Source organism: Mastigoproctus giganteus, chromosome 1 (assembly GCF_048544385.1).
Source record: "Mastigoproctus giganteus isolate SK-2022 chromosome 1, ASM4854438v1, whole genome shotgun sequence".
NCBI classification, from domain to species: Eukaryota; Metazoa; Arthropoda; class Arachnida; order Uropygi; family Thelyphonidae; genus Mastigoproctus; species Mastigoproctus giganteus.
Window position 1 is genome coordinate 125,914,699 of NC_143575.1, and position 24,560 is coordinate 125,939,258.

The 24,560-nt window shown below is 37.1% G+C and overlaps 1 protein-coding gene across 1 annotated transcript in view; it reads left to right on the plus strand.

The window, feature by feature from the left end:
* Positions 1–24,560, plus strand: part of Uggt (UDP-glucose-glycoprotein glucosyltransferase) — an 820,111-nt gene that overhangs the window by 32,289 nt on the left and 763,262 nt on the right. Inside the window, exons 3-4 of the mRNA XM_090386735.1 lie at positions 4,919–5,004; positions 22,903–23,033. Of these exons, the coding sequence (XP_090242861.1) occupies positions 4,919–5,004; positions 22,903–23,033 (217 nt within the window). The remainder of the gene's footprint in view (positions 1–4,918; positions 5,005–22,902; positions 23,034–24,560) is intronic.

Consider the following 24,560-nt stretch of genomic DNA (forward strand, 5'->3'; position numbering starts at 1 on the left):
CTGCAGAATGAAGGCCTCTCCAGCAACTTTCCAGTTCCTTCTGTTTTGAGCACTGGCCATCCATTTACTACTCAAAAACTCGTGAATTTCATCTATCCATCTTCGCCTTTGTCTTCCAGGTTTTCTTCTAGCTCCTCTTGGGTACCATTCTGTTATTTTCTTAGTCCATCTGTCATCATGTCTTCGAGCTATGTGTCCTGCCCAAGACCATTTTAGTTCTTTAGTTTTGATAAGAATGTCCTTTACTTGAGTTTGCTGTCTAATCCACGTGTTTCTCTTCTTATCTAACAGTCTGATTCCCAATATAATTCGTTCCATTCTTCGCTGTGTAGTTCTTAGCTTCTCTTCCATTCTTTTGGTGAGTGCCCAAGTTTCACTTCCATAAGTCATGGTGGGGAGTATACATTGATTGATTATTTTACGTTTCAGACAAACTGAGATATTGCTCTTCAGTATGTGACTATATTTCCTGAATGCTATCCATCCAAAATTTATTCTTCTCTTGACTTCCAGCCATTTATCATTATTACAGCTAATAACTTGTCCCAGATAAGTATATGACTCCACCTTTTCAATTACTGCTCCTTCAATCATTATTTCCCTTTCCGTGGCATACTTGTTCATCATTACTTTTGTTTTAGCCATATTCATCTTTAGTCCAAAATCCTTACTAACTGTGCATAACTGATTAAGATTTTCCTCTAATTCTTTGGGATCGTGGCTTATGACCACAATGTCATCTGCAAATCGTAAATGGTTTAGGTACTCTCCGTTCACATTGACTCCTTTCTGCGACCAGTCTAATCTTCTGAAAGCTTCCTCAAGGGCAGCAGTAAACAGCTTCGGAGATATTGTGTCTCCTTGTCGAACTCCTTTCTCGATTTTAAATTTCCTATTGTCTTTGTCTAGTCTAATAAAGGATGTAGCACTCTCATATATTTTCTTCAAAATCTTAATATATGGAGTATCTATGCCTTGTCTTTCCAGTGCCCGAAACATTGCCTTATGCTGTATGGAGTCAAATGCTTTTTCATAATCCACAAATGCCAGGCATAATGGTGTTTTATATTCATTTGCTTTCTCCATTAGCTGTGATATTACGTGAAGGTGATCCATAGTTGAGAATCCTGTCCTAAAGCCAGCTTGCTCTTTCGGTTGATTCTCATCAAGTATTCTTTCTAATCTGTTAGTAATGACCCTTGTGAACAACTTGTAGATGTGGGATAACAAGCTAACTGGTCTATAATTTCCAATTTTGATTTATCTCCTTTCTTATGCAGCAAAACTGTGATTGCATTATTCCACTGCTTAGGCATCACACCTTTTCTAATGCACTTTGTGAAGAGCCTTGCCAGTTTTTGTGTTATGTCTCTTCCTCTCAATTTTAACAACTCTACAGTAACTTCATCTTCCCCCGGGGCTTTCCGATTCTTCATTTTCTTCAATGCATGTTCTACCTCATCAGGAAGAATATCGGGTATGTCGTATGTGTTGCTACTTTGCAATCCATCTTCCCCACTGCTGGTATCATTCCCTCGCTCCTTGTATAATTCTCTATAATAGTCTTCTGCTATTTGAATTATGCCTTCTCTGCTGTTTATAAGTACACCATCGCTATTCTTCAGTTTCAGTATCATTTGTCTTTCTGTATTACTTCTCATGGCTGCTGATTTAAATCCTTTGTTTTCCCTTAATGCTTGTTCTACTTTTCTTGTGTTAAATCTTCTTATGTCCTCTCTGAGTCTCTTTCTAATGGCTTTGCATAACTCAGTATACTCAATTTTCTCCCCGTCAGTGTTTTTCTTGCTCTTCATTTGTCGTCTTTGGTTCATCATGACAAGTGTTTCTTGACTAATTTTTTCTTCTTTGGATTTCTGTTTCCCTATAGGTTTCTTGGGCTTTATCACTTTCAAAAAGTTGTAATATTCCTCGTCGATATCTTGGTCCTCAGCAGTCTGCAGAAGCTCATACTTGTTCTTAAGTTCCAGTACATACTGCTTTTTCTCCTCTTCTGTTATCTCAAAGACCTTTGTATTATTTACTCGAGTCAGTTTTTTCCTTTCCTTTCCTACATCTATATCAAGTGTACATCTTACCATTCTGTGATCACTTCCAACATTTACCTTATTCAGGACGGTAACATCAGTCACAATATATCTTCTGTTAGTGAGGATGAAGTCGATTTCATTAGTTGTTAATCCATTTGGACTCTTCCATGTCCATTTTCTGTTCACCCTTTTCTTGAAAAAAGTGTTCATTACTGACATTCCTTGAGATTCTGCAAATTCCACAAGTCTTTCACCTCTTTTATTTCTTTCACCAATTCCAAAATTTCCTATAGTTCCTCTTTCTGCGCTGTTTTGCCTTTTTCCAACCTTAGCATTGAAGTCCCCCATAATAATAGTGTAGTGGGTTTTCTGCTCATCTAGAAGCCTCTCAATTTCAGTGTACATTTCTTCAACCTCTTCATCATCATGGCTCGATGTTGGTGCATAAATCATTATAATCTTTAGCTTGTACCTCTTAGAAATCTTGAGTATTAGTCTTGACACCCTTGGTGATGTACTTTTGAATTCCAAAATGTTGTTTTTAAAATCTTTATGGAGCAGAAACCCAACTCCACCTTCACTCCTCTCACTGTTTCCATTGGTGTACAGCAGATTTCCACTTGATAAACTTATAAGTGATTCATTTCTTCTTCTTGTTTCAGCCAAACCGATGATATTCCAATTCACATTTTCTAATTCCTTTTCCAGCTCTAATATCCTGTCTTCACCGATGAGTGATCGTACGTTATAACAGGCCAAGTTCAATTTCCGTGCATGGCAGCCTGGTCGTACCCAGAGATTCTTAGCACCCTCTGCTTCCACTCTGATCCTCTCGCTGCCGTAAGAGGGAGAGTGAAAGCTGCTGGGGACTGAGGGCCATTTGTATTGTTGTGCTCTCATTGCTGGAGGGTTTGGTCTTTTCCTCTTCACGCTGACCAGGCGTCTTGAAGAGAACCACTCTACACATTCGTTGCCACCTAAGTGACGTAACAGGGCTTACCATCGAAAAGGTGTGCATGAGTGGATTTTAGGGAAGCAGGCCAACCGGACTTCTCCTAAATCTTCTGTAATAGAGAGATATTGGATCCATCAGTGTTTTAGGCTGAGTGTCTGATAACACCCAGGATACCTGTTCCCCTCTAAACCCATAACTCTTAGTGGCTCAAATCTGTGAGTATGGGCTTGGCACACCCAGGGTCCTGAGCTGAATATCATCATTCTTCTCGTTCTTGGCAATTCCTTTCTACTTTTGACACCCTCTCTCTCTCTCTCTCTCTCTCTCTCTCTCTCTCTCTCTCTCTCTCTCACACAGGGTAACTCGTGGAATTTTTTTTTTTGGCTGGTGCAGCATAAGCCTCAGGCTTCCTTGCACCATATAGCTTATAATAATCATAATAATATATATCTTTTGCATTCTCCCTGTATGTTTCGTCTAATCTTCTTTGATACAAGCCCCTGGTGCTCTCATCATTTAATGAGTCCACATTGAATCTTTCAGTGTCGTTGTTCATTCTTCTCAAAGTCTTTCTTCCTTTTCTCCTTCCTTTTTTGGCATATCCATGGGAATGGCAATGTAGCCTTCACCAAAAAGTGATCAGAGTACAATTTGCTCCTCTTTGGGCCCTAACATCACAGACAAAAATTGTGCTTTGTTGTTTAGTGATCACATAATCAGTTATTGATTTTAGTCCTTTTGTTTCTTGGAACCATGTGAACTTATGAATGTCTATGTTGGAAGGTGTTACTAATCCTCAGCTTATATTGAGAGCAAAGTTTTATCAGTCTCTCTCCATTATCATTCTTTACATTTTCTCTGTATCTTCCTACCACTTCATTGTCTGCAGCTTGTCGCACTCTGGAGTTCAAATCCCCTATTATGACTATCTCTTTGCACCGTGGAATTGCTTCTATTACTTCTCTTAGGTTTTCCCAGAAATCTTTTTTTAATATCTGTAGGAGAGTCATTATTAGGAGCATATACCCCAATAATAGTAATTTCTCTTCCATATATTTTAATTTCAAGGTTCATGATTTGTTCATCAACAAAGCTCCATTTTTTCAATAAACTTTCCTTAGATTCTTGTGAATAAGCATAGCCACCTCTGCCTTACATGTCAGTCAACACCAGACCAAAGGAAAATATATTCTCCAGTCATTTCTTCACCTCTCCCTTTCTTCTTTCATCTTTTGTGCTAATAATTCCTTGTACATTCCAGCAGCCAAAATTCATAATCTTTTTCCGTTTGCCAATTTAATTTCTATTTGTCCATCCAATTTTTTTTCTCTATTAGGTCTTTTAGCATTAAAAGAATGTTTTATGATGAATGGAGAGCTGGCCCATTGCATCAACCCCCAACCTGGAGGACCAGAGTATCTTTTTTCATCTGGTCTCTAGTCACAAACCTTTCTGGCTTAGGAGGCCCTACCAGTAGCAAGCTACCACCAGCATATCTCTGTAGATCATTGAGACATGCAAGCCCCACGACGACGACGACGACAAGGTAAAGATACCATTGGTGGGGTGTAAAATGATCAGTTTTTTTTTTTTTTCCTTTTTTTTAACCATTGCTTTGTAAATCAAATTGTGATTGGGAAAAGTATATTTTAAATTAGAAAATGAGGCATATGATTTGCTTAATGGATGTATAATGATTTAATTTTTATATTGATAATAACTGCATATTAAATGTGCAAAAATTATCATTTTTTGAATACATTCATATACATTGCTACAATGGTGCATTACTTTTTTGTGCATCCTGTTACAGTTTTCTCACTGGATTTTGACTTATTCTGCTTATCAGTATTTATTAAATACCATAAATTTACAATGGAGGGCATATATTATTAATTGTTTTCCTAATTTACAGTCAGTTTTTAGCAGAAGAAAGCTCGGAACTTCTTTGGAGATTTATAGATGAAATTATCAAGCATGGTCCAGGATTTTTGCAGAATCGTAAGTGGCTTTTTATGACTACACTTATTATTCTTCCTTCTTTTTGTGTTGTGGTATACTTTAAAATTAATGGAACCTTTTCTTTGTCTTCTGTCATCATACATAGACTGTGGGAAGTTTTACAGATGATATTACCAATAGAGAAGCATATAAATTCCTTGGTGAACTTTGCTGATTCTGTAGCAGTAGTTATCAGACCTTTTTTTAAAATCAGTACTTCCCTTATGTTTTAAAAATTAGGGTCTTCCTGAAAAAGTTTCACAGAAATCTTGGGGGCAGAAGTGACTCAGGCTGAAAACCATTGATTTAGTAGAACATAGAGATATTGAAAATGATTTCTTTTGTGGGAAAAAACAATGCATTCATTTGTAAAACTAAATTTAAATTTTTTTTTTTTTTTTTTTTGATAATTTTTAAATAGCATAATATACCGTATTTCCCCCTGTATAAGACGCACCTTAATTTTGGGGCCCGAAATTTGAAAAAAAATATATTACATAAAGTTATTGAACTCAAGTTTTATTCATCATAAAATTCATACAACTCCTCATTACTTGAATTCAGCACTGTACGAAAATCTTTTCTGAGCCATTTCTGGGCAGAACGTGGCAAAACGTAACCTAATATACCGGTAACAAGTGTGCAATGACAACAAGCGCAAAAAAGCGGGAAATGCAAGTAAAAAAAATCTACAACCACTGTATAAGACGCACCCTGTTTTTAGACCTCAAATTTTTCGAAAAAAGGTGCGTCTTATATATGGGGAAATACAGTACATCTGGTATTCATGAGTTGTGTATATTAGAATTTATGTATATTCTCAAGCTTGCTATATTAAAATTTATTTGCTGTTTATATGTCCCCTATATTTTTACAGAAGAAAAGTAAGAAAATATCCATTCCTCTAATTTTCTTCAGTTAGATTACTAATTGGATTAGCTGGGTTATTTGTAAGAAAATGGCAAAACCAGCATGAAATGCATATTGTGCAAAAACTAGTGTTAATCTTAATAATAATATCTATTTGTTCACTGCTAGTCAGAAGCAAAGCAGTAAGGCACATCAATACAAAAGAGCATAAGTTTGGCCCAGACAAGTTGGCCAAAGTGCACTTCAGAGCAATACAAAGCAGAGATGTGACATACTCCAGACAAAGCATAGCATGCCCTGAGACAGCATTGGAACAGCTATTGGGGCTGATGTAGACAGTGATTAATAAAATAAAGTAGCAATAAGATAATTTATAATAAAAACATAGTTGTAGGAAAAGGTTAAGAACTTGAAAAGAATTTTATTTGTGAATTATCCTCTGTCAGATTGTTGAATGAAATCTGTTGATAACGTTAAGCACCCACATGGCACCATCTGCTGGTGTTATTTGTTTGGAAACAGTTTTCAAGATGGTGGCACCATTGCAGTCATGAATTAAGGTAGAGATACAATTTGCAATCTAATATTTGAATGCAGAAGGAATAAAACCTGAAATTTATCACTAATATGTTAACACAGCGTAGTCAAAGCAAGCATGAGATAACAGGAAGTCTGTTGTTGTAAACACCTCTCCTTTGTCTTTTGGTACCATACATAGATTTATGGTAAGTTTTACAGATGACATTGCTGGTGCAGAAGCATATTAAGAATAGTACCGAAAATGTCGAGGATTCTCCTCAACCAGGGTGAGCACAGTGCATTTTGATACCAGAACCCATATGAGAAAATTGTCACATTACTAATGAAGAAAAATCTATGCTTTTTTAAGATTAGTATTGGTTCAGTGGATATTATCATTAGTGAAGGTTGCACTTTTGAAAAATGTATGTGCTTGGCAGTTAACACTATAGATGAAGAAATGGTGACTTAGTGCATGTTCTATGATGGTATAAATGTGCAGCAGATGCCTTCTTAGCATGTACAGTGACTGGAGAAAAGTTCTGAGTGCACTATTACACACCAGAAAGGAAATGTACAAGTTCAGAGTGGCACACTGCAACTGAACATTGTTCATACTCAATCATTATTGGGAAGGTGTATCTTAGGTCATAAAATTTTGACCTTGGTTTTGGTTTATTATGGTGTTACCAACAGCAAATTCTAAATAGGAAGCATTCAGGGAAGTAAACCTGTTATCTCCTTGTCTCTTCTGGCAAAATTTCTGTATACCACTTACATACCCTATGAGCTTTCTTAGCAGCTTGTCTTCACTGCATTCTGTATGAATGGAATTTTTAGATATATAGGGAATAATATACCCAGCTTCTTGACATAACTTTAGTATTGCCTTGGACTCCCTGTATTCCCAGTAAAGGCAGCAAGATAGACTAGCTGATCTGGATGTTTCCTAGAGCATTATCAGTATTTTCATTCCAGTAAACTATCTTTGTGGCTGGTCTCTAAAAATAATTTTAAAGGAGTAACCTTGAAATGTAAAGAAAGTTGAAAATGAAGGCAAACAATGCAAAGAAAAACAACAAAGTGTTCTTTACCTATGTAAACTCTAGAAGGAAAGGGATAAATCAGATTGGTCCAGTGGATATTGATGGTTCAACTGTTGATGATCAACAGTTGAACTAAATGAGTATTTTGCATCCACATTCACCCATGAGGATTGATTCAGGAAGGGGAATGCCAGAGGTGAGTTAAACTCTGGCAGTGACCTGGATGATTTTGTAATAACTGAGAGGAAAGTGGAGGAGAAATTGTTGAAGATAAACATAAAAAAGGCACCTGGGGTGGACGTGATCTATCCAGTTATATTAAAGGAGGCAGCAAAGGAAGTCAGCAAACCCTTAGCCATAATTATGAGAGCTTCTTTGAACTAAGGGGAGGTGAGGTACCCATGGACTGGAGATGTGCAAATGTGACCCCAATTCACAAAGGAGGATCAAAGGGCAACAAGTAATTATAGACCTGTTAGTTTAACTTCTGTTCCAGGAAAATTAATGGAGGCACTAGTTAAAGAAGCACTGCAGGATCATCTAGACAAGACTTCAGTTATAGCTCGGACACAGCATGGTTTTATTAAGGGAAAGTCTTGCCTGACCAATATGATTGGATACTGTGATGTGGTCAGAAAGGAACTGGATACAGGGAATAACTTTGATATCATATATTTGGATCTTAGAAAGGCTTTTGATACTGTTGCACATTGAAGACTGCTGCACAAATTGTAGCACTGGCTACAATTTGTGCAGCAAAATTGGAGGCAAATTGCTGCTATGGATAAAGGGATGGTTGAGTGGGAGAAAACAAGAGTGGTAATCAATGGACACTGCTCATCGTGGACTAATGTTATTAGTGGAGTCCCTCAGGGTTTATTATTGGGTCCATTGTTGTTTTCTGTATTTATAAATGATATTGATGATGGTATATCAAGCTTAATGTCCAAGTTTGCAGATGATACGAAGGTTGGCAGGGTTGTTAAGGACCCTAATGATAGTGCGCTGCTGCAACAGGATCTAGAAAAGTTGAGCAGATGGGCTGAGAGTTGGCAAATGAAGTTTAACATTGACAAATGTAAAGTACTACATATGGGAAGCAGCAGCCACAGAGTGACGTATCAACTCTGTGGTACTACACTGACAGTGGTAGAGAATGAAAAGGACCTGGTGTAATTGTGTAGGCAGATATCAAGTTTTCTGAGCAGTGCAGACGGTCTGCAAGAGTAGCTCATAGCGTCTTGTCAATGATATACAGGAATTTTTCTAGCAGGAATAAGTAGGTGATTATCCCCTTATATAAGGCAATGGTCAAGCCACACCTTGAGTACTGTATACATGTCTGGAGGCCTCATTTTAAGAAGGATGTATAGCTATTGGAACAAGTACAGAGAGGGGCAACAAGATTAGTGAATGGAACAAAGGGTTGCTCTTATGAAGTAAGGCTTAAATTTTGCAAATTAGTGTCTGGAGACTAGGCACCTGCGAGGTGATCTGATTGAGATGTAAAGAAAGTTGATATATTAAATGGTTTGAGCATGCTCAATGCTGATGGAATTCTTCCTCTTGCTCAGAATAATCATTTCAGAGGACATAAATCCAAATTGAAGAAAGACAGGTGTAGGATAGATGTGCAGAAGTTTGCCTTTAGCCAGCGGGTGATTGGTTGGTGGAACAGACTTCCATCGTTTGTTGTGGAAGTTGATAGCCTAAATGAATTTAAGGCTGAGCTGGACAGGTACTTGGAACGAATGGAGGGGCGAAATGGGCACATGTTTTTTTTTTTGGCTGATGCTGCATAAGCTTGCTTTCTTGCATCATATGCCTCTACTAATGCTAATGTAAAGAAAATTGAATCTCTCCATGTCTGTCAGAACTATCAGAAGACATGACCAATGAGAAGGTGGGTGAGAAGAGTGCTTGACTGAAATAATCAGAAGGTGAAACAGAAATTGGATTGGACATATGTTTCAAGGTGAGAGATTGATGAAGGATGTGTAGGATGGAAATGTTTCATTGGAATGGGCAAGGAGGAGAGAGAGAGATGAAGAGCAGGACAGAAGATAAGAAGATACGATTTAGAGTGTATGCATGACCTGTCCTTGGCAGAGCATTAATAATAATGATTTTAAAATTAGAATGGCTTTTTGAAGAAAGAGAACTTACCTCTAATTATAGAATTGTCATATTTCTTAGGAATTAATGCTAAGCTAATCTAATCTATAACTAATATTAATGCCAAATGATGCAAGGCAGAAAATATCCATTGGACAGAGTCTCCATTGAAGAGGAGACTATCACCAAGTTGTGATTTAAAGTACTTAGAACACAACTAATTCTGGTGTGCAGTTGGATGATTTTGTAATAACTGAGGGGAAAATGGAGGAGAAATTGCTGAATCTAAACTTAAAAAAGGTATGTAAAGCGGTGTATCGGATCTACCCTGTTATATTAAAGGAGTCTGCAAAAAAAGTTAAGCAAACTTTAATTATGATTATGTGAGCATCCCTTGTATTCCGGGGTCCCTGTGGAATGGAGACGTAGTAGTAATAAGTAGTAGTAGTAGTGGCATGTGATGCAAGAAAGCAAGTGCAGCATAAGCCAAAAAAAAAAAAAAAAAAAAATCACACCATTCCCTCCAAATGCTTGTCCAGTTCCTCCTTCAATTTATTCAACCTATCAACTTCCACAACGACAGATGGAAGTTTGTTCCAGCGATTAACCACCCGCTGGCTAAAGGCAAATGCCTTGCACATCTATTCTACATCTGTCTTTTCTTAATTTGAATTTATGCCCCCTTAGGTTTGTAATCTGAACAAGTGGAAGGATCCCATCAGAATTCAGCGTACTCAACCCATTCAGGGCTTTATACACCTCAATCAGATCACTGCGCAGGTGCCTAGTCTCCAGTCGCTGCAATTTGCAGAACTTAAGCTTCTCTTGGTAAGAGGATCCCTTCATTCCCCTCACCAATCTTGTTGCCCTTCTCTGTACACGCTCAAGCAAATCTACATCCTTCCTAAAATGAGGCCTCCAGACCTGTAAGCAGTACTCAAGGCGTGGCCTGACCATTGCCTTATACAGAGGGACAATCACCTCCTTTTCCCTGCTAGCAAAATTCCTATATATCATTGACAAAACCCCATGACCTGCCCTGGCAGCCTGTCTGCATTGCTCAGAAAACTTCGTATCTGACTGCACAATTAGTTCCAGGTCTTTTTCATTTTCTACCACCTTAAGTGTAGTATCACACAGTTGGTACATTTCTCTGGGGTTACTTCTACCCATATGCAGTACTTTGCATTTGTCAAGATAAAACTTCAGTTGCCACTTCTTAGCCCACCTGCCCAAATTATCTTGATCCTGTTGCAGTAGCACACTGCCATTACTGTCATTAACAACCCTGCCAACCTTTGTATCATCCGCAAACTTCAACACTAAGCCTGATATACCTTCATCAATATCATTGATAAATATACAAAACAGAGGACCCAACACCGAACCCTGTGGCACTCCACTAATAACATTAGTCCACAAAGAGCAGCACCCATTAATTACCACCCTCTGTCTTCTCCCACTCAACCATCCTTTTATCCATTGTAGCAACTTACCCTTAATACCATTCTGCTCCAATTTGTACAATAGTCTTCCATGCGCAGAAGTGTCTAAAGCTTTCCTGAAATCCAAATATATGATATCAAAATTATTTTTTGCATCCAGTTCCTTTGTAACCACATCATAATATCCTATTAAATTTGTCAGACAAGACTATCCCTTAATAAACTCATGCTGTGTCTGAATTATTGCTGCAGTCTTGTCTAGATGATCCTGCAATGCATCATTAACCAGTGACTCCATTATTTTACCCAGAACAGAAGATAAACTACCTGGTCTGTAATTACTTGTGTCACCCTTCGATGCCGTTTTGTGAATTGGGGATACATTTGCACAGCTCCAGTCATTGGGGACCTCCCCTGAGTCCAAGGATGCTCTCAATGATAATTATGGCTAAGGGTTTGCTTAGTTGCTTTGCCACCTCCTTTAATGTAACTGGATAGATCCCATCCACCCCAGGTGCCTTTCTTATGTTTAACTTCAACAATTTCTCCTCCACTTTCCTCTCAGTTATTACAAAATCATTAAGCACCCTACTACAATTTGATAACTTTCTGCCATTTTCAAACCTTAATAACTCCTCATCTGTGAATGTATATGCAAAATACTCATTCAGTTTGTTTGCTATCTGAGCAGGATCATTAACAGTGGAATCATCGATATCAAGTGGACCAATCAGATTCATCTCCTTCCTTTTAGAGTTTATATAAGTAAAGAAGTCCTTGCTGTTTTTCTTAGCATCTTTTGCCAAAGATTTCTCGTAATCTGCCTTCGCCTGCCTAACCTCCTTTGTGACCTGATTACAGACTAGCTTATATCTGCCATAGGCTTCTGAGTCGCTAGATAATTTATATGCATCCCATGCATTTTTCTTCTCTGCCACGAGTCTCATTAGTTCATTTGATAACCATTTAGGACTAAACCTTGAACAATATTTCTTAATAGGTGTGAAACTTTTACTAGCATTCACGTTTAATTCCTTGAATGATTCCCCCTTAGAATTTACTGTTGGTAACATCGTCAGTTGATCCCACTGTACAGAATTTAAAAACTGAGACCACTGTACTCACCTTTACGAATGCAAAAATCCTTTCCTTTACCCCTGATGGTAATTATATCTTTAAGTAAATCTCACATCAGTACACTGTGATCACTGCCACATAGTGGTTCCTTTATCTGCAAATTATTAATACACGAATGATCACTTCTGATAACCAGATGAAGAGTATTATCCCCTCTGGTCGCCTCTCGAACATGCTGCTGCAGAAAACAATCATCCAATAAATCCAAAAAAGTCTTACTAGTGTGTGAGTGACCAATCCACAAGTTCCAGTCAATATCTGGGAAGTTAAAATCCCCATTATAAGACATTCTGATTTACCAGCCCACTCTATTTCTCTGTACAATTGTTCATTGTACTCATTCGAGTCATTTGGCGTATAACACACTCCTACTCTTATTTTTGCTTTCGCAGTGCTTATGTCACACGAAACTGACTCAACAGCGCACTGTTCATCTATATCAACCGGATGCACTTCTTTTGATTTTGTTTTTCTTAATTAACAGCATAACACCTCCTCCCTTCCTATCCTGTCTGTCCTTTCTGTACACATTGTACTCCCCAAATTCCAATTCTGCATTCCTTATATCTGTGTGACACCACGTCTCTGCTATCCCAACAATATCAATATTTTCCCCTTCTCCCTGACAATAGAGTCACCAACAATAACTAGTTCCTTTGGGTCCAGCGCATTCTGCCTTGGAGATTTCCGCTGTGTTGCCTGATGCCCAGGAGTGAGCTCTGGCATTGAGTTGGGCAGCTGAGAGCTTGATGGGCCCCTCATATTAATTTCTTCAAGGGCATCTACCCTACACCTCAAGCCCTCATAGACGCCCAGTAGAATGCTGAGTTGATGCCTAATTTCTAGACACTCTCTGCATCTGGCACACACAAAGACATACTCCTTGGCTAGATTACGTTCTGTTCCAGAGAGTTCGGCAGACATTTCACAAGTTGCACATTTTTTTTAGGCTGTGATGTGTTGGAGTATTGCCCCCCTCAGTTCACCCCGAGTCACAGCACTTCTGCCACTTTGTGCCCGTTGCTTTGCTGCTCTAGTCTGAGGCATGATATTTTAAATTAATAAGATTAGTAAATTTAATCAATTAATTGTCAATACTACACTATCTAATAGAATCCTAAATGCAGTGATGCATATTACGCTATATAATTATACGTTAGAGCTGCCTAGTTACCATAATTAAAAATTCCCTACTACTCTATACAAAAACAATGGCTGCAAGATTCAAATGAAATAACGGTTTTACGTATATTAAGTAGTAATCTACAAAAACTATCTAAATTAAAAATAACCAGCGTAACAATAACTATAAGACCATGTTTAAAGTACAAAATAAAATAACAATTAAGTAATTGTTATTTTGCTAGGTCAAGCTAGGTCTGCCATAATTGCAGACCTAGCTTGACCTGTGTTCCAAGGAAAATAATGGAGTCACTGGTTAAAGAAGTAAAGCAGGATCATTTAGACAGGAATGCAGTTATATTGCAGTCACTGAATGGATTTTTTAAGGGATGATCTCGTCTGACCAATCTGATTGGATACTATGACGTGGAAGCAAAGGAACCAGATGCAAAAAATAATTTTGACATTATATACTTAGATTTCAGAAAACCTTTTGCTATTGTTGAACATAAAAGACTACTATATAGAATGAAGCAGTGTGGCATTAAGGGCAAGTTGCTATTATGAATAAAGGGATTGTGCAGTGGGAGAAGACTGGTTATAGAATGGAGCATTAAGGGCGAGTTGCTGTTATGAATAAAGGGATTGTGCAGTGGGAGAAGACCAATGGGCACTGCTCTACTTGAACTAATGTTATTAGCAGAGTGCCCCCAGGGGTTCAGTACTAAGCCCATTGTTGTTTTTTATAATTATTCATGATATTGATGAGGGCATATCAAGCTTAATTTCTAAATTTGCGGATGATAGAAAGGTGGGTGTCGGGGTTAATGACAGTATTCAGAGTGTGCACTGCAACAAGATTTAGAAAAATTAGGCAGATTGGCTGAAACCTGAGAAGCAGCAATGAAGTTTAATGTTAAACTTCCACTGCATATGAGCAGCAGTAACTCCAGATTAATGTACTAACTGTGTGATACCACATTCAAGGTAGAGAAGAATGAAAAAACCTGGGGGTAATTGTCCAGTCAGGTATGTAGTAATCTGGACAGTGTAGACAGGCTGCCAGGACAGACCATGGGTTTTGTCAATGATATATTGGAAGTTTGGCAGCTGGGATAACGAGGTGATTATCCCATTGTATAAGGCAGCATTTCTCAACCTTTTTTAGTCCCGAAACACTTTATCTCACAATATATTGACAGAACACTTATATATTTATGGAACACTTACGAAACATGAGTGTAACGGGAGCCAAAGAACTGTTTGTAATATTTTATTACATACAACACACTGTGCATTTGGAGCACCTTTATTTCCAACACGTGTAAAGCCGGAATTCAAGTAACTGTCATCATACTTTCATTTTTGTCTTTTATTAGTTGGTTCCAGTTTTTTCACTTTGGATTTTTTGGGGAACAAAAGGCTGCGATTGTTTATTCTCACTTTGAAGTGTGACATTATTGTTTTCATTTTCATCACCCACAGTTGCACTAACAGAGAGTACTTTGCTTCTTGCTTTAAAGTTCCTTTTTTCAACCACAAATCCATGGTCATTTATTTTAATAATTCGAAATACTGATAATTATCAAAAAAAAATTTAAACAAGGAAGTGAGTTTAGTTATGATATCGGTTCACTTCCCCCTCTCTTTCAACCCGGCAAAGTCACATATGAATGGCATATTAGATCACTACATTGCTACTTTTTTGTAGATGTCATTACCTCTACACATATTTCTCTATGCAAAAGCACACCAAAAAAAGTGTTCTGCTGTCTATTTGATTATTAGTCTATGCCAGTATATTAAAAATGAAAAAAAAAATAATGTTAAAAATTATAATGAATCAAAGTGGTGTCCACTACAAATATGCAAAATTTGTATTTATTTTATTATTTTTTTAAATTATTAATTACGATTTTTCACAGAAGACATTTTGAGAAACGCTGGCATAAGACAATGGTTAGGCCACATCTTGTACTGCATACAAATCTGGAAGCCTCATTTTAGGAAGGATGTGGTTCTGTTGAAACTGGTGTAGAGCAAGAACAACAAGATTGTTAAGGTGGAGCAAAAAGGTGCTTGTCCAAAGGAAAAGCTTCAGTTTTGCAAATTGCAGCATCTGGAGACTAGGCACCTGCGAGATCTCATTGAGGTGTTTAGGGTCTTGAATGAATTGAATGAGCTCAGTACTGATGGAATCCTTCCTCTTGCTCAATCACATACGAAGAGCATAAATTCTCAATGATGGATAGTTGCAGGTCAGATATGTGCATAAATTTGCCTTCAACCAGAGGGTGGTTAATTGTTGGAATAGACACCCATGTGGTGTTGTGGTAGTGGATAATTTAAATAAATTTAAGGAGAAACTAGATAAACTCTTAGAGGGATGTACAGGTGAAATGGGAAGTTAGCTTTTTTTTTTCAGCCGATGCTGTATAAGCATTCTATCTTGCATCATTTGCTACTAATGAAAAAACTAGTTTTGAAAAGTGTTTTTGCATCTTTGATGGTGAAAGGAAAATTTTGTGTTGTTGACCATTGTAATTTGTCTAATCCTTCCTTAAATTTATTCATGCTACCCACTTCCACAATGCTATATGGAAGTTTGTTCCAACAATCAGTTATCCTTTTGTTGAAAACAAATTTTTTTGCATATCTATCCTTTTTTCAGTTTATGCCCGCTTATGTGTATAATCTGATAAACAGTAAGTATGCCATCAGCATTTAGTTTAATGAAATCTATTTAATATTGGTAATAGTGGCAAATGATGTAAGAAAGCAAGCTTATATAGCATCAGCCAAAAGATAAAAAATAATAATCCAGTTCACCTATCCATCCCCTCCAATAATTTATCTAGTTCTTCTTTGAATTTATTCAAACTATCCACTTCCACAACAATGAATGGAAACTTATTCCAGAAATCAACTGCCTGTTGGCTGAAGGCAAACTTCTGCACTTCTTCTGTAATCATCCTTCCTCAATTTCAATTTATGCCTCCCCCCCCTCCCCCAAGTTCATGACTATACATATGAAGGGAGCATAAATTGAAATTGACCTATATCTCCAGATGCTGCAATTTGCAGAACTGAAGCCTTTCTAAGTAAGAGCACCCCTTTGTTCCCCTCATTAATTCTCATCCTTTGTACCCATTCCAGCAGCTCGACATCCTTTCTAAAATGAGTCCTCCAAACCTGTATGCATTGCTTAAGATGCAGCCTGACCATTACGTTATACAGTCAGACAATTACCTCTTTATTCCTGCTAGCAAAATTCCTGTATACCATTGACAAAACCCAATGAGCTTTCATGGCAGCCTGTCTGCACTGCTCAGAGAACTTCATATCTGACTGCATTACTATCCCAGGTCCTTTTCATTTTCCACTACCCTGCATGTGGTACTAAACAGTTGATATGTTACTTTGGGATTACTCCTACCCGTATGCCTTTAATTTGTCAATTTTAGATTTCAATTTCCATTTCTCAGCCCATTTGCTTAATTTTTCTAGATCTTGTTGCAGCAGCATGCTTCTATTATTGTCATTAACCACCCTACCAACCTTTGTATCATCTGCAGGCATAGACATTAAGCCTTATATACCTTCATCAGTATCATTAATAAATGCAGGAAACAGCAATGGGCCCAGCAGTGAACTCTATGGGACTCCACTAATAATATTAGTCCACGAAAAGCAGTGTCCATTGATAACTACTCCTATCTTCTCCCACTCAACCATCCCTTTATCCATAACAGTAACCTCCCTTAATGCCACACGTCGCATTTGAACAGCAGTCTTTTAAGTGCAACAGTAGCAAAAGTTTTATTCAAAGTGCCAAGCGTATGATATCAAAATAATTTTTTGCATTCAGTTCTTTTGTCAGTGTATCATAGTATCCAGTCAAATTGGTCAGACAAGGTCTCCCCTTAACAAATGTATGCTGTGACTGAAGTATAACTGCACTCCTGTCTAGAATCTTCCATTACTTCTTTAACCAGTACCTCCATTATTTTCTCTGGAACAGAAGTTAAACTAACAGGTATGTAATTACTTATGTCACTCTTTGATCCCCTTTGTGAATTGGGGACACATTCACACATTTTCAGTCCTTAGGGACCTCTCCTGAATCCAAAGGTGGATTCAGGAGAGGCAAACCCTTATGGCTAAGGGTTTGCTTACCTCCTTTGCAGCCTTCCTTAATCTAAATGGATAGATCCCATCTACCCCAAGTGCTTTTTTATGTTTAATTCCAGAGTTTCTCTTCCACTTTCCTGTCAGTTGTCACAAAATCATTCAGCTGCCCATTAGAATTTGATAAACTTCTGGCATCCCTCTCCCTAAAGAATTTCTCGTGTGAATATGGATGCAAAATGCATATTCAGCCTGTCAGCTCTCTGAGCAGGGTCATCAACAGTAAAATCATTGGACTACTGTGATTCTACTGTTAATATAAGTAAAGAAATTTTTGCTGCTTTTCTTTCTGTTCTTTGCCAGAGACTTCTTGTAATCTTCCTCGGCTTGCCTAACCCCCTTTTTGACTTATTTGCAGACTAGTTTATATATATACTATAGGCTTCCGTATCACCTAAACATAAGAAAGGCTCCAGGGGCGGATGGGATTTATCCAGTTATATTAATGGAGATGACAAAGGAACTAAGCAAACCCTTAGCCATAATTATGAGAGCATCCTTGGACTCAGGGAAGTCCCAGTGGACTGGAGATGTGCAAATGTATCCCCATTTCACAAAGGGGGATCGAAGGGCGACACAAATAATTACAGACTAGTTGGTTTGGCTTCCGTTCTGGGTAAAATAATAAAGTCACTGGTTAAAGATGTATTGCAGGATCATCTAGACCAGGGGTGGCCAACAAGTCGATCGCGGCTTTAATTTCGGTCGATCACGATGAATTTTAAATATATATAAAAACAGATTAGTCAAAATATTATTATTATTATGTGCCCCACTATATACACCTATTACAAATCCATTGAACCACGTGACTACTCTTGTCCCTTCTGTGCAGCCCTAGGCTTGTCTAGTGAAAATGCACGCAGTTACCTTGTGGAGAGCAGTGTATGTGTTGAATTCTTATTTAGCCCGCCTCGGGCTTGGATCAATGTACTGCAAAACCTTGGGAGGTGCATTATGGCCACAGAAGCCTATGCGCCAACAACTACCAAAAAAAAAAAAAAAAATTCTTATTTAGCTTACTTAATATTAATAACTGGACAGTACTTATATGTTAATTTAATTCCCTTTGATTTAAAATGAATACAGTAAACCCCCGCTATTCGCGGGGGTTACGTTCCTGAGAAATGCCGCAAATACTGAAAACGCGAATACTGAGTTATTGCTCCCATAGTAATAAAGGGGTTCCGTTCCAAAGTATGAAATATATAAGAAAAACTAGTCTAAAATTTTGTCTATGTATTATATGTACCTTCATAATATGACTATGTACATAGACAGGACATAGTGAAATGCAAGCATATGGCATCGAAATGAAAATAAGAAACAATTTAATATTAAATGTAATATTTATTAGAAATTTCAAACAAATCTTTCAAACGAGCGCCTTTGCTAGCTAAAAAACTTATCCTGCCAGTGCCATCACCAGTTTCGCCAAAGTGTTGATAAAGGAGTTTTGCCTTTTCACGAATGATGAGTGAACTTCACGGAATTTTATTTTGAGGTCGGTCTTCTATCCACAGATTTAAAGCTTTTTCCATTTTTTTAAATTTAACATCACGAGTTACAAAGCAAATTTTTGAAGCAATTAACGCATTTTCACGGACACTACAGCGGATTTTTTCTTCCGAGTTTTTGATTGATTGTACCGTTGACTCATTGATTTTATAATGTTTTGCCACTGAGGAGACACTTTCACCATTAGAAATTTTGTCTAATAACTCAATTTTATTCGCTAATGTCATCACCTTCTTTCATATTTTCACATTTCCCTTGTTATTCGTAGCCATATTTTTGTACGGGTTAGAAAGAACTTGTCCACAATAAAGTCACTTTCTTCCGTTAACACACTCGAAAAAGTCTGTTTTACACTGCAAAACAGTAGATTTATCACTTTTTTTTTTTTTTTATATGAAAACCCCAAACATGAAAGGTATCAAACCTATAGTACTTAGTACCGTGCATGGGTTGAAGGAGAAGTATGGGGAGAGGGGGATGCCGGAAACTTTGCTCTAGAGACTAAACATGGGTTTCACCACTTTTGTGAGCATATCAATTTATAAGCATATAAATTAAAAGCAAACAATGAAACCTTCCATGCCAAGCGCATAACATTCTGAACAAGGATTAGCGAGAAACATCCAAGCCCCACGATTTTGTCACCCCTCTCCCTCCACCCACTGAGCTCTGTTTTGACCGGAAAAGATGATTTTAGCCACGCCTATGTTTTTTTATGGCGGAAAATGTTCACGGTGCTTTAAAATTCATTTTTTTTAGGTTTCATTTTATATTAAATCAGCGACCGCGAATAGCGGGGGTTTACTGTACTACGAAATAGAGCAAAATGTATCATTTTCATCAAGAATGGGATCTAGAATGCTTTTTTGTAATGATAAAAGAAAAATGTTGTTTGATTTGCAGTGCTTCCTTGGCTATACCCAAAAAAAAGGAAATTTAGAAAGGCACTTCAACGCACTGATTAGTAGTATTTCTGCATATTATTATTATTAGCCATATAGTGCAAGGAAGCCTGAAGCTGCACCAGCCAAAAAAAAAAAATTCAAATTATCCTGGGAGAGGGAGAGAGAGAGAATGAAAGTCAGAAATAGAAGGGAAGCGAATCACCAAGAAAGAGAAGAATGATGATATCCAGCTCAGGACCCTGGGTGTGCCAAGCCCATACTCACCAGATGAGAGAGCCCCAGGGGTTTAAATATCAATTTTTGGCAATGTGTTAGGATCTCAAAGAAAAAAAAAATTCCAATCATTTTGAAAATATGCAAGATCATTTGCAAAAATGTCCTGATTTTGAATTTAATAGTGAGAAATATGTTTCTGAAATTGAGGAAGTTGTGGATTATTTTGAAACCAGATTCAGTAATTTTAAAACAATTGAAGACATGGTTCAATCTATTTCTTATCCATTTAATGTCAACTTAGATACAAAACAAATTTCAGAAAAAATCGCTGAGATTTTTCTCATGGAGAAAATATTACTTGAAAATGAAATTATTACATTGCGAAACGATATCTTCCTAAAAGCCAGATCATCAGATGACAACTTTTGGAAATATGTTTGCCAAGAAAAGTACCCACATTTAAAAAAAATGCAGTGAACTTTTAAATTCCTGTTTTGGTTCCACATGTCTGTGAATCGACCTTTTTGTATTTGTAACAAACAAAGATGAAGAATTGCTCTACTCTTATAGACTTGCATACAGAAGATTCTTTACTGATGGCTTTATCACAGTATATCTCAGATTTTGAAAGCTTGGCAGATGACATGAAGACACAAACTTCGTATAAATTAAAAATTTAAGTAAGAATTCTGAATTGTATTTAATTTTAAAGTTTATAAACAACATTTCAATATGTGTTGATTAACTTTTTTAACCATTGTGCAATGAAATTCTTGAGATGGTAGATCGTTGCACATTTTGAAGAAAAAAAGTAGATCACATCACAAATTAAGTTGGTCGCCCCTGATCTAGACAAAACTGCAGCAATAATTCAGATACAGCATGGTTTGACAAATTTGATTGGATACTATAATGTGGCTACAAAGGAAGTGGATGCAAAAAATATTTTTGATATCATATATTTGGATTTCAGGAAAGCTTTTGACACTGTTTTGTGGAAGACTACCGTACAAACTGCAGAAGAATGGTATTAAGGGTAAGTTGCTACAGTGGATAAAAGGGTGGTGTTGAGTGGGAGAAGACAGAGAGTGGTAATCAATGGATCTGCTCTTTGTGGACTAACGTAATTAGTGGAGTCCCAAATGGTTCGGTGTTGGGTCTACTGTTGTTTTGTATATTTATCAATGATATTGATGAAGGTATATCAGGCTTAGTGTCGAAGTTTCCAGATGATACAAAGGTTGTTAGGGTTGTTAACGACAGTAATGGCAGATGAGCTGAGAAGGACAACTGAAGTTTAACATTAACAAATGCAAAGTACTGCATATGGGTAAAGTAACCCCAGAGGAATGTACCAATTGTGTGGTATTACACTTAGGGTGGTAGAAAATGAAAGAGACCTGGGAGTAATTGTGCAGTCAGATATGAAGTTTTCTGAGCAATGCAGATGGGCTGCCAGAGCAGGTCACGTGTCTTTGTGAATGATATACAGGAATTTTGCTAGTAGGGAAAAGGAGGTGAATTATCCTTTTATATAAGGCAATGGTCAGGCCATGCCATGAGTACTGTATACAGGTCTGGAGACCTCATTTTAGGAGGGATGTAGATTTGCTTGAGCATGTACAGAGAAGGGCAACAAGATTGGTGAGGGGAACGAAGGGGTCCTCTTAACAAGAGAGGCTTAAGTTCTGCAAATTGCAGCGGCTCCAGACTAGGCCTGCGAGGTGATCTGATTGAAGTGTTTAAGACCTTGAATGGGTTGAGCATGCTGAATTCTGAAGGGATTCTTCCGCTTGCTCAGATTACAAACCTAAGGGGGCATAAAGACAGTTGTATAATAGAAGTGTGAAACTTGCCTTTAGCCAGCAGGTGGTTAATTGCTGGAACAAACTTCCATCTGTTGTTGTGGAAGTTGATCGCTTAAATAAATTCAAGGAGGAACTGGACAAACTTTTAGAGGAATGGTTGTGTGAATTTTTTTTTGTTTTATTTTTTTTTAAGCTTATATGCTTGCTTCCTTGCAGCACATACCTCTATTACTATTACCCGAGATGTACATCCCATGCATATTTCTTTTTATTTATAAGATTTTTCTTCTTATTTATAGGCTAAAACACTTCAGTCAGGTCTACTTGCTGGTTCCTGATTTCTGTATACTGCAATTTGCAAAATTGAAGTTTTTCGAAGAGTATTGCTTTGTGCCAATCTTGTGGCAACTATTTGCTACTGCTTTTTTTATTTGCTCACCAGCTAGATTGATATTAATTCTTAGATTCAGTATACTTCCTAAGTTGGGAGACCTGTAGCTGACAGTTAAATTCCATTGCACTTTAGTAATACACTTTTATATGTTTAAATGTTATATGCATTGCTTAAATTTATTGTATGTTTTTACAAGGAAAAACAACTCTTTTTTTTATAAAAAAAGTGGATTTTTTTATGATCATTGGGATTTAGCAGTTTTGACCATTTTAGTTTCTACCAGTGCCACTTTTCAGTCATCCTATATCAGGAAGGCCTCTTTTTGAAAGGTGTCAGGTGTCAAAACACTTTTACTGACATATTTGTTGAATGCTATAGTAATAAGATTTGATGGAATAGCAGAGAAATAATAACTAATCTAATGTCAGGATAATGTAGTACTTCCCTCCCGAATATTGTATTCAAAAATAGCATTCTGTTTTGATGCACACTTCATATACATTCTTAGAAAAGTGATTTCTTCATTTTGCTTATCCATTTTGATATATATCAAATATATAATGTAAGTGAATTCAATTTACATGTGAATTTAATTTCCAAATTTTTCATTTTCAGAGACATCTAAACAACAATTTGAAATCATTACTGATGTTGCTAGTCAAATGTTGTCTCCTGCAAAATTAGCACTCATGAAGTTTTCACTTGCACTTAGAGCTCATTCTCCTACTGTTGAAGCATTTCAGCAAGTATGTGGTTTATTTATAATATATACATTTTAGCACTGCTTGACAGAGAGAAAATTATTTTTTTTAATAAATAGGAATTCTGGTGTTACAGTATTAACAATTGAAAATGTCATTTTCATAATTTATAAATCTTAGCATTTCATATAAATGTAAATATAGTAAAATCCTGTTCCAATAAATACTGTTTTAATGAAAATTTCACTATAGAAAAAATATTCCCAGGTTCCAGATGACTTCCCTTATTACTATTGCTTTGTGATTCTTGTTTAAATGAAATAGTTCTAATAAAAAAAATTAGTACATAGAATTATTTTTAAACTCCACCTATGAATATTTTTTTTATTTATTATTGGACTATTTTTTTTTTTTTTTTTTTTTCAAGGGAATAAAAAAATGTATGTGAGAAATTATAAATGGTCCACTAATGGTTCAAAACCAAATATTGATGAAGGTATATCAGACTTGTCGACGTTTCCAGTTGATACAAGGTTGGCAGGGTTGTTAATGACTGCTACTGCAAAGGATCTAGAAAATTTGGGCAGATGGGCTGAGAAGTGGCAACTGAAGTTTAACATTGACAAATGCAAAGTACTGCATATGGGTAGAAGTAACCCCAGAGGAATGTACCAACTGTGTAGTACTACACTTAGGGTGGTAGAAAATGAAAAAGACCTGGGAGTAATTGTGCAGTCAGATATGAAGTTTTCTGAGCAATGCAGATAGGCTGCAAGAGCAGGTCATGGGGTTTTGTCAATGATATACAGGAATTTTGCTAGCAGGGAAAAGGTGATTATCCCTTTGTATAAGACAATGGTCAGGTCTTGAGTACTGTGTACAGGTCTGGAGGTCTCATTTTAGGAAGGATGTAGATTTGCTTGAGCGTGTACAGAGAAGGGCAACAAGATTGGTGAGGGGAATGAAGGGATCCTCTTACCAAGAGAGGCTTAAGTTCTGCAAATTGCAGTGGCTGGAGACTAGGCACCTGCGAGGTGACTGATTGAGGTGTATAAGGCCTTGAATGGGTTGAGCACCCTGAATTCTGATGGAATTCTTCCACTTGCTCAGATTACAAACCTGAGGGGGGCATAAATTCAAATTGAAGAAAGACAGTTGTAGAATAGATGTGTGGAAATTTGCCTTTAGCCAGCGGGTGGTAAATTGCTGGAACAAACTTCTATCTGTTGTGGAAGTTGATATCTTAAATAAATTCAAGGACGAACTGGACAAACATTTAGAGGGAATGGTTGTGTGAATTTTTTTTTTTTTAGCTGATGCTACATAAGCTCATACGCTTGCTTTCTTGCATCACATGCCTCTATTACTATTAGATTATTCCATATTGTGAATGCTACAAAGAAGAAAATAAACACCAATGGCATATTTGTTTAATAAAAAAAATACAAGTTTTTTACAGAGCTAGCAAAAGAATTCACTATTTTTTCTTCTACTCTTCCACATACAGTAGATTCTCGATTTTCCGGGATATATGGTAAAAAAAAATTCCCGGATAATTGATTTCCCGGTTTA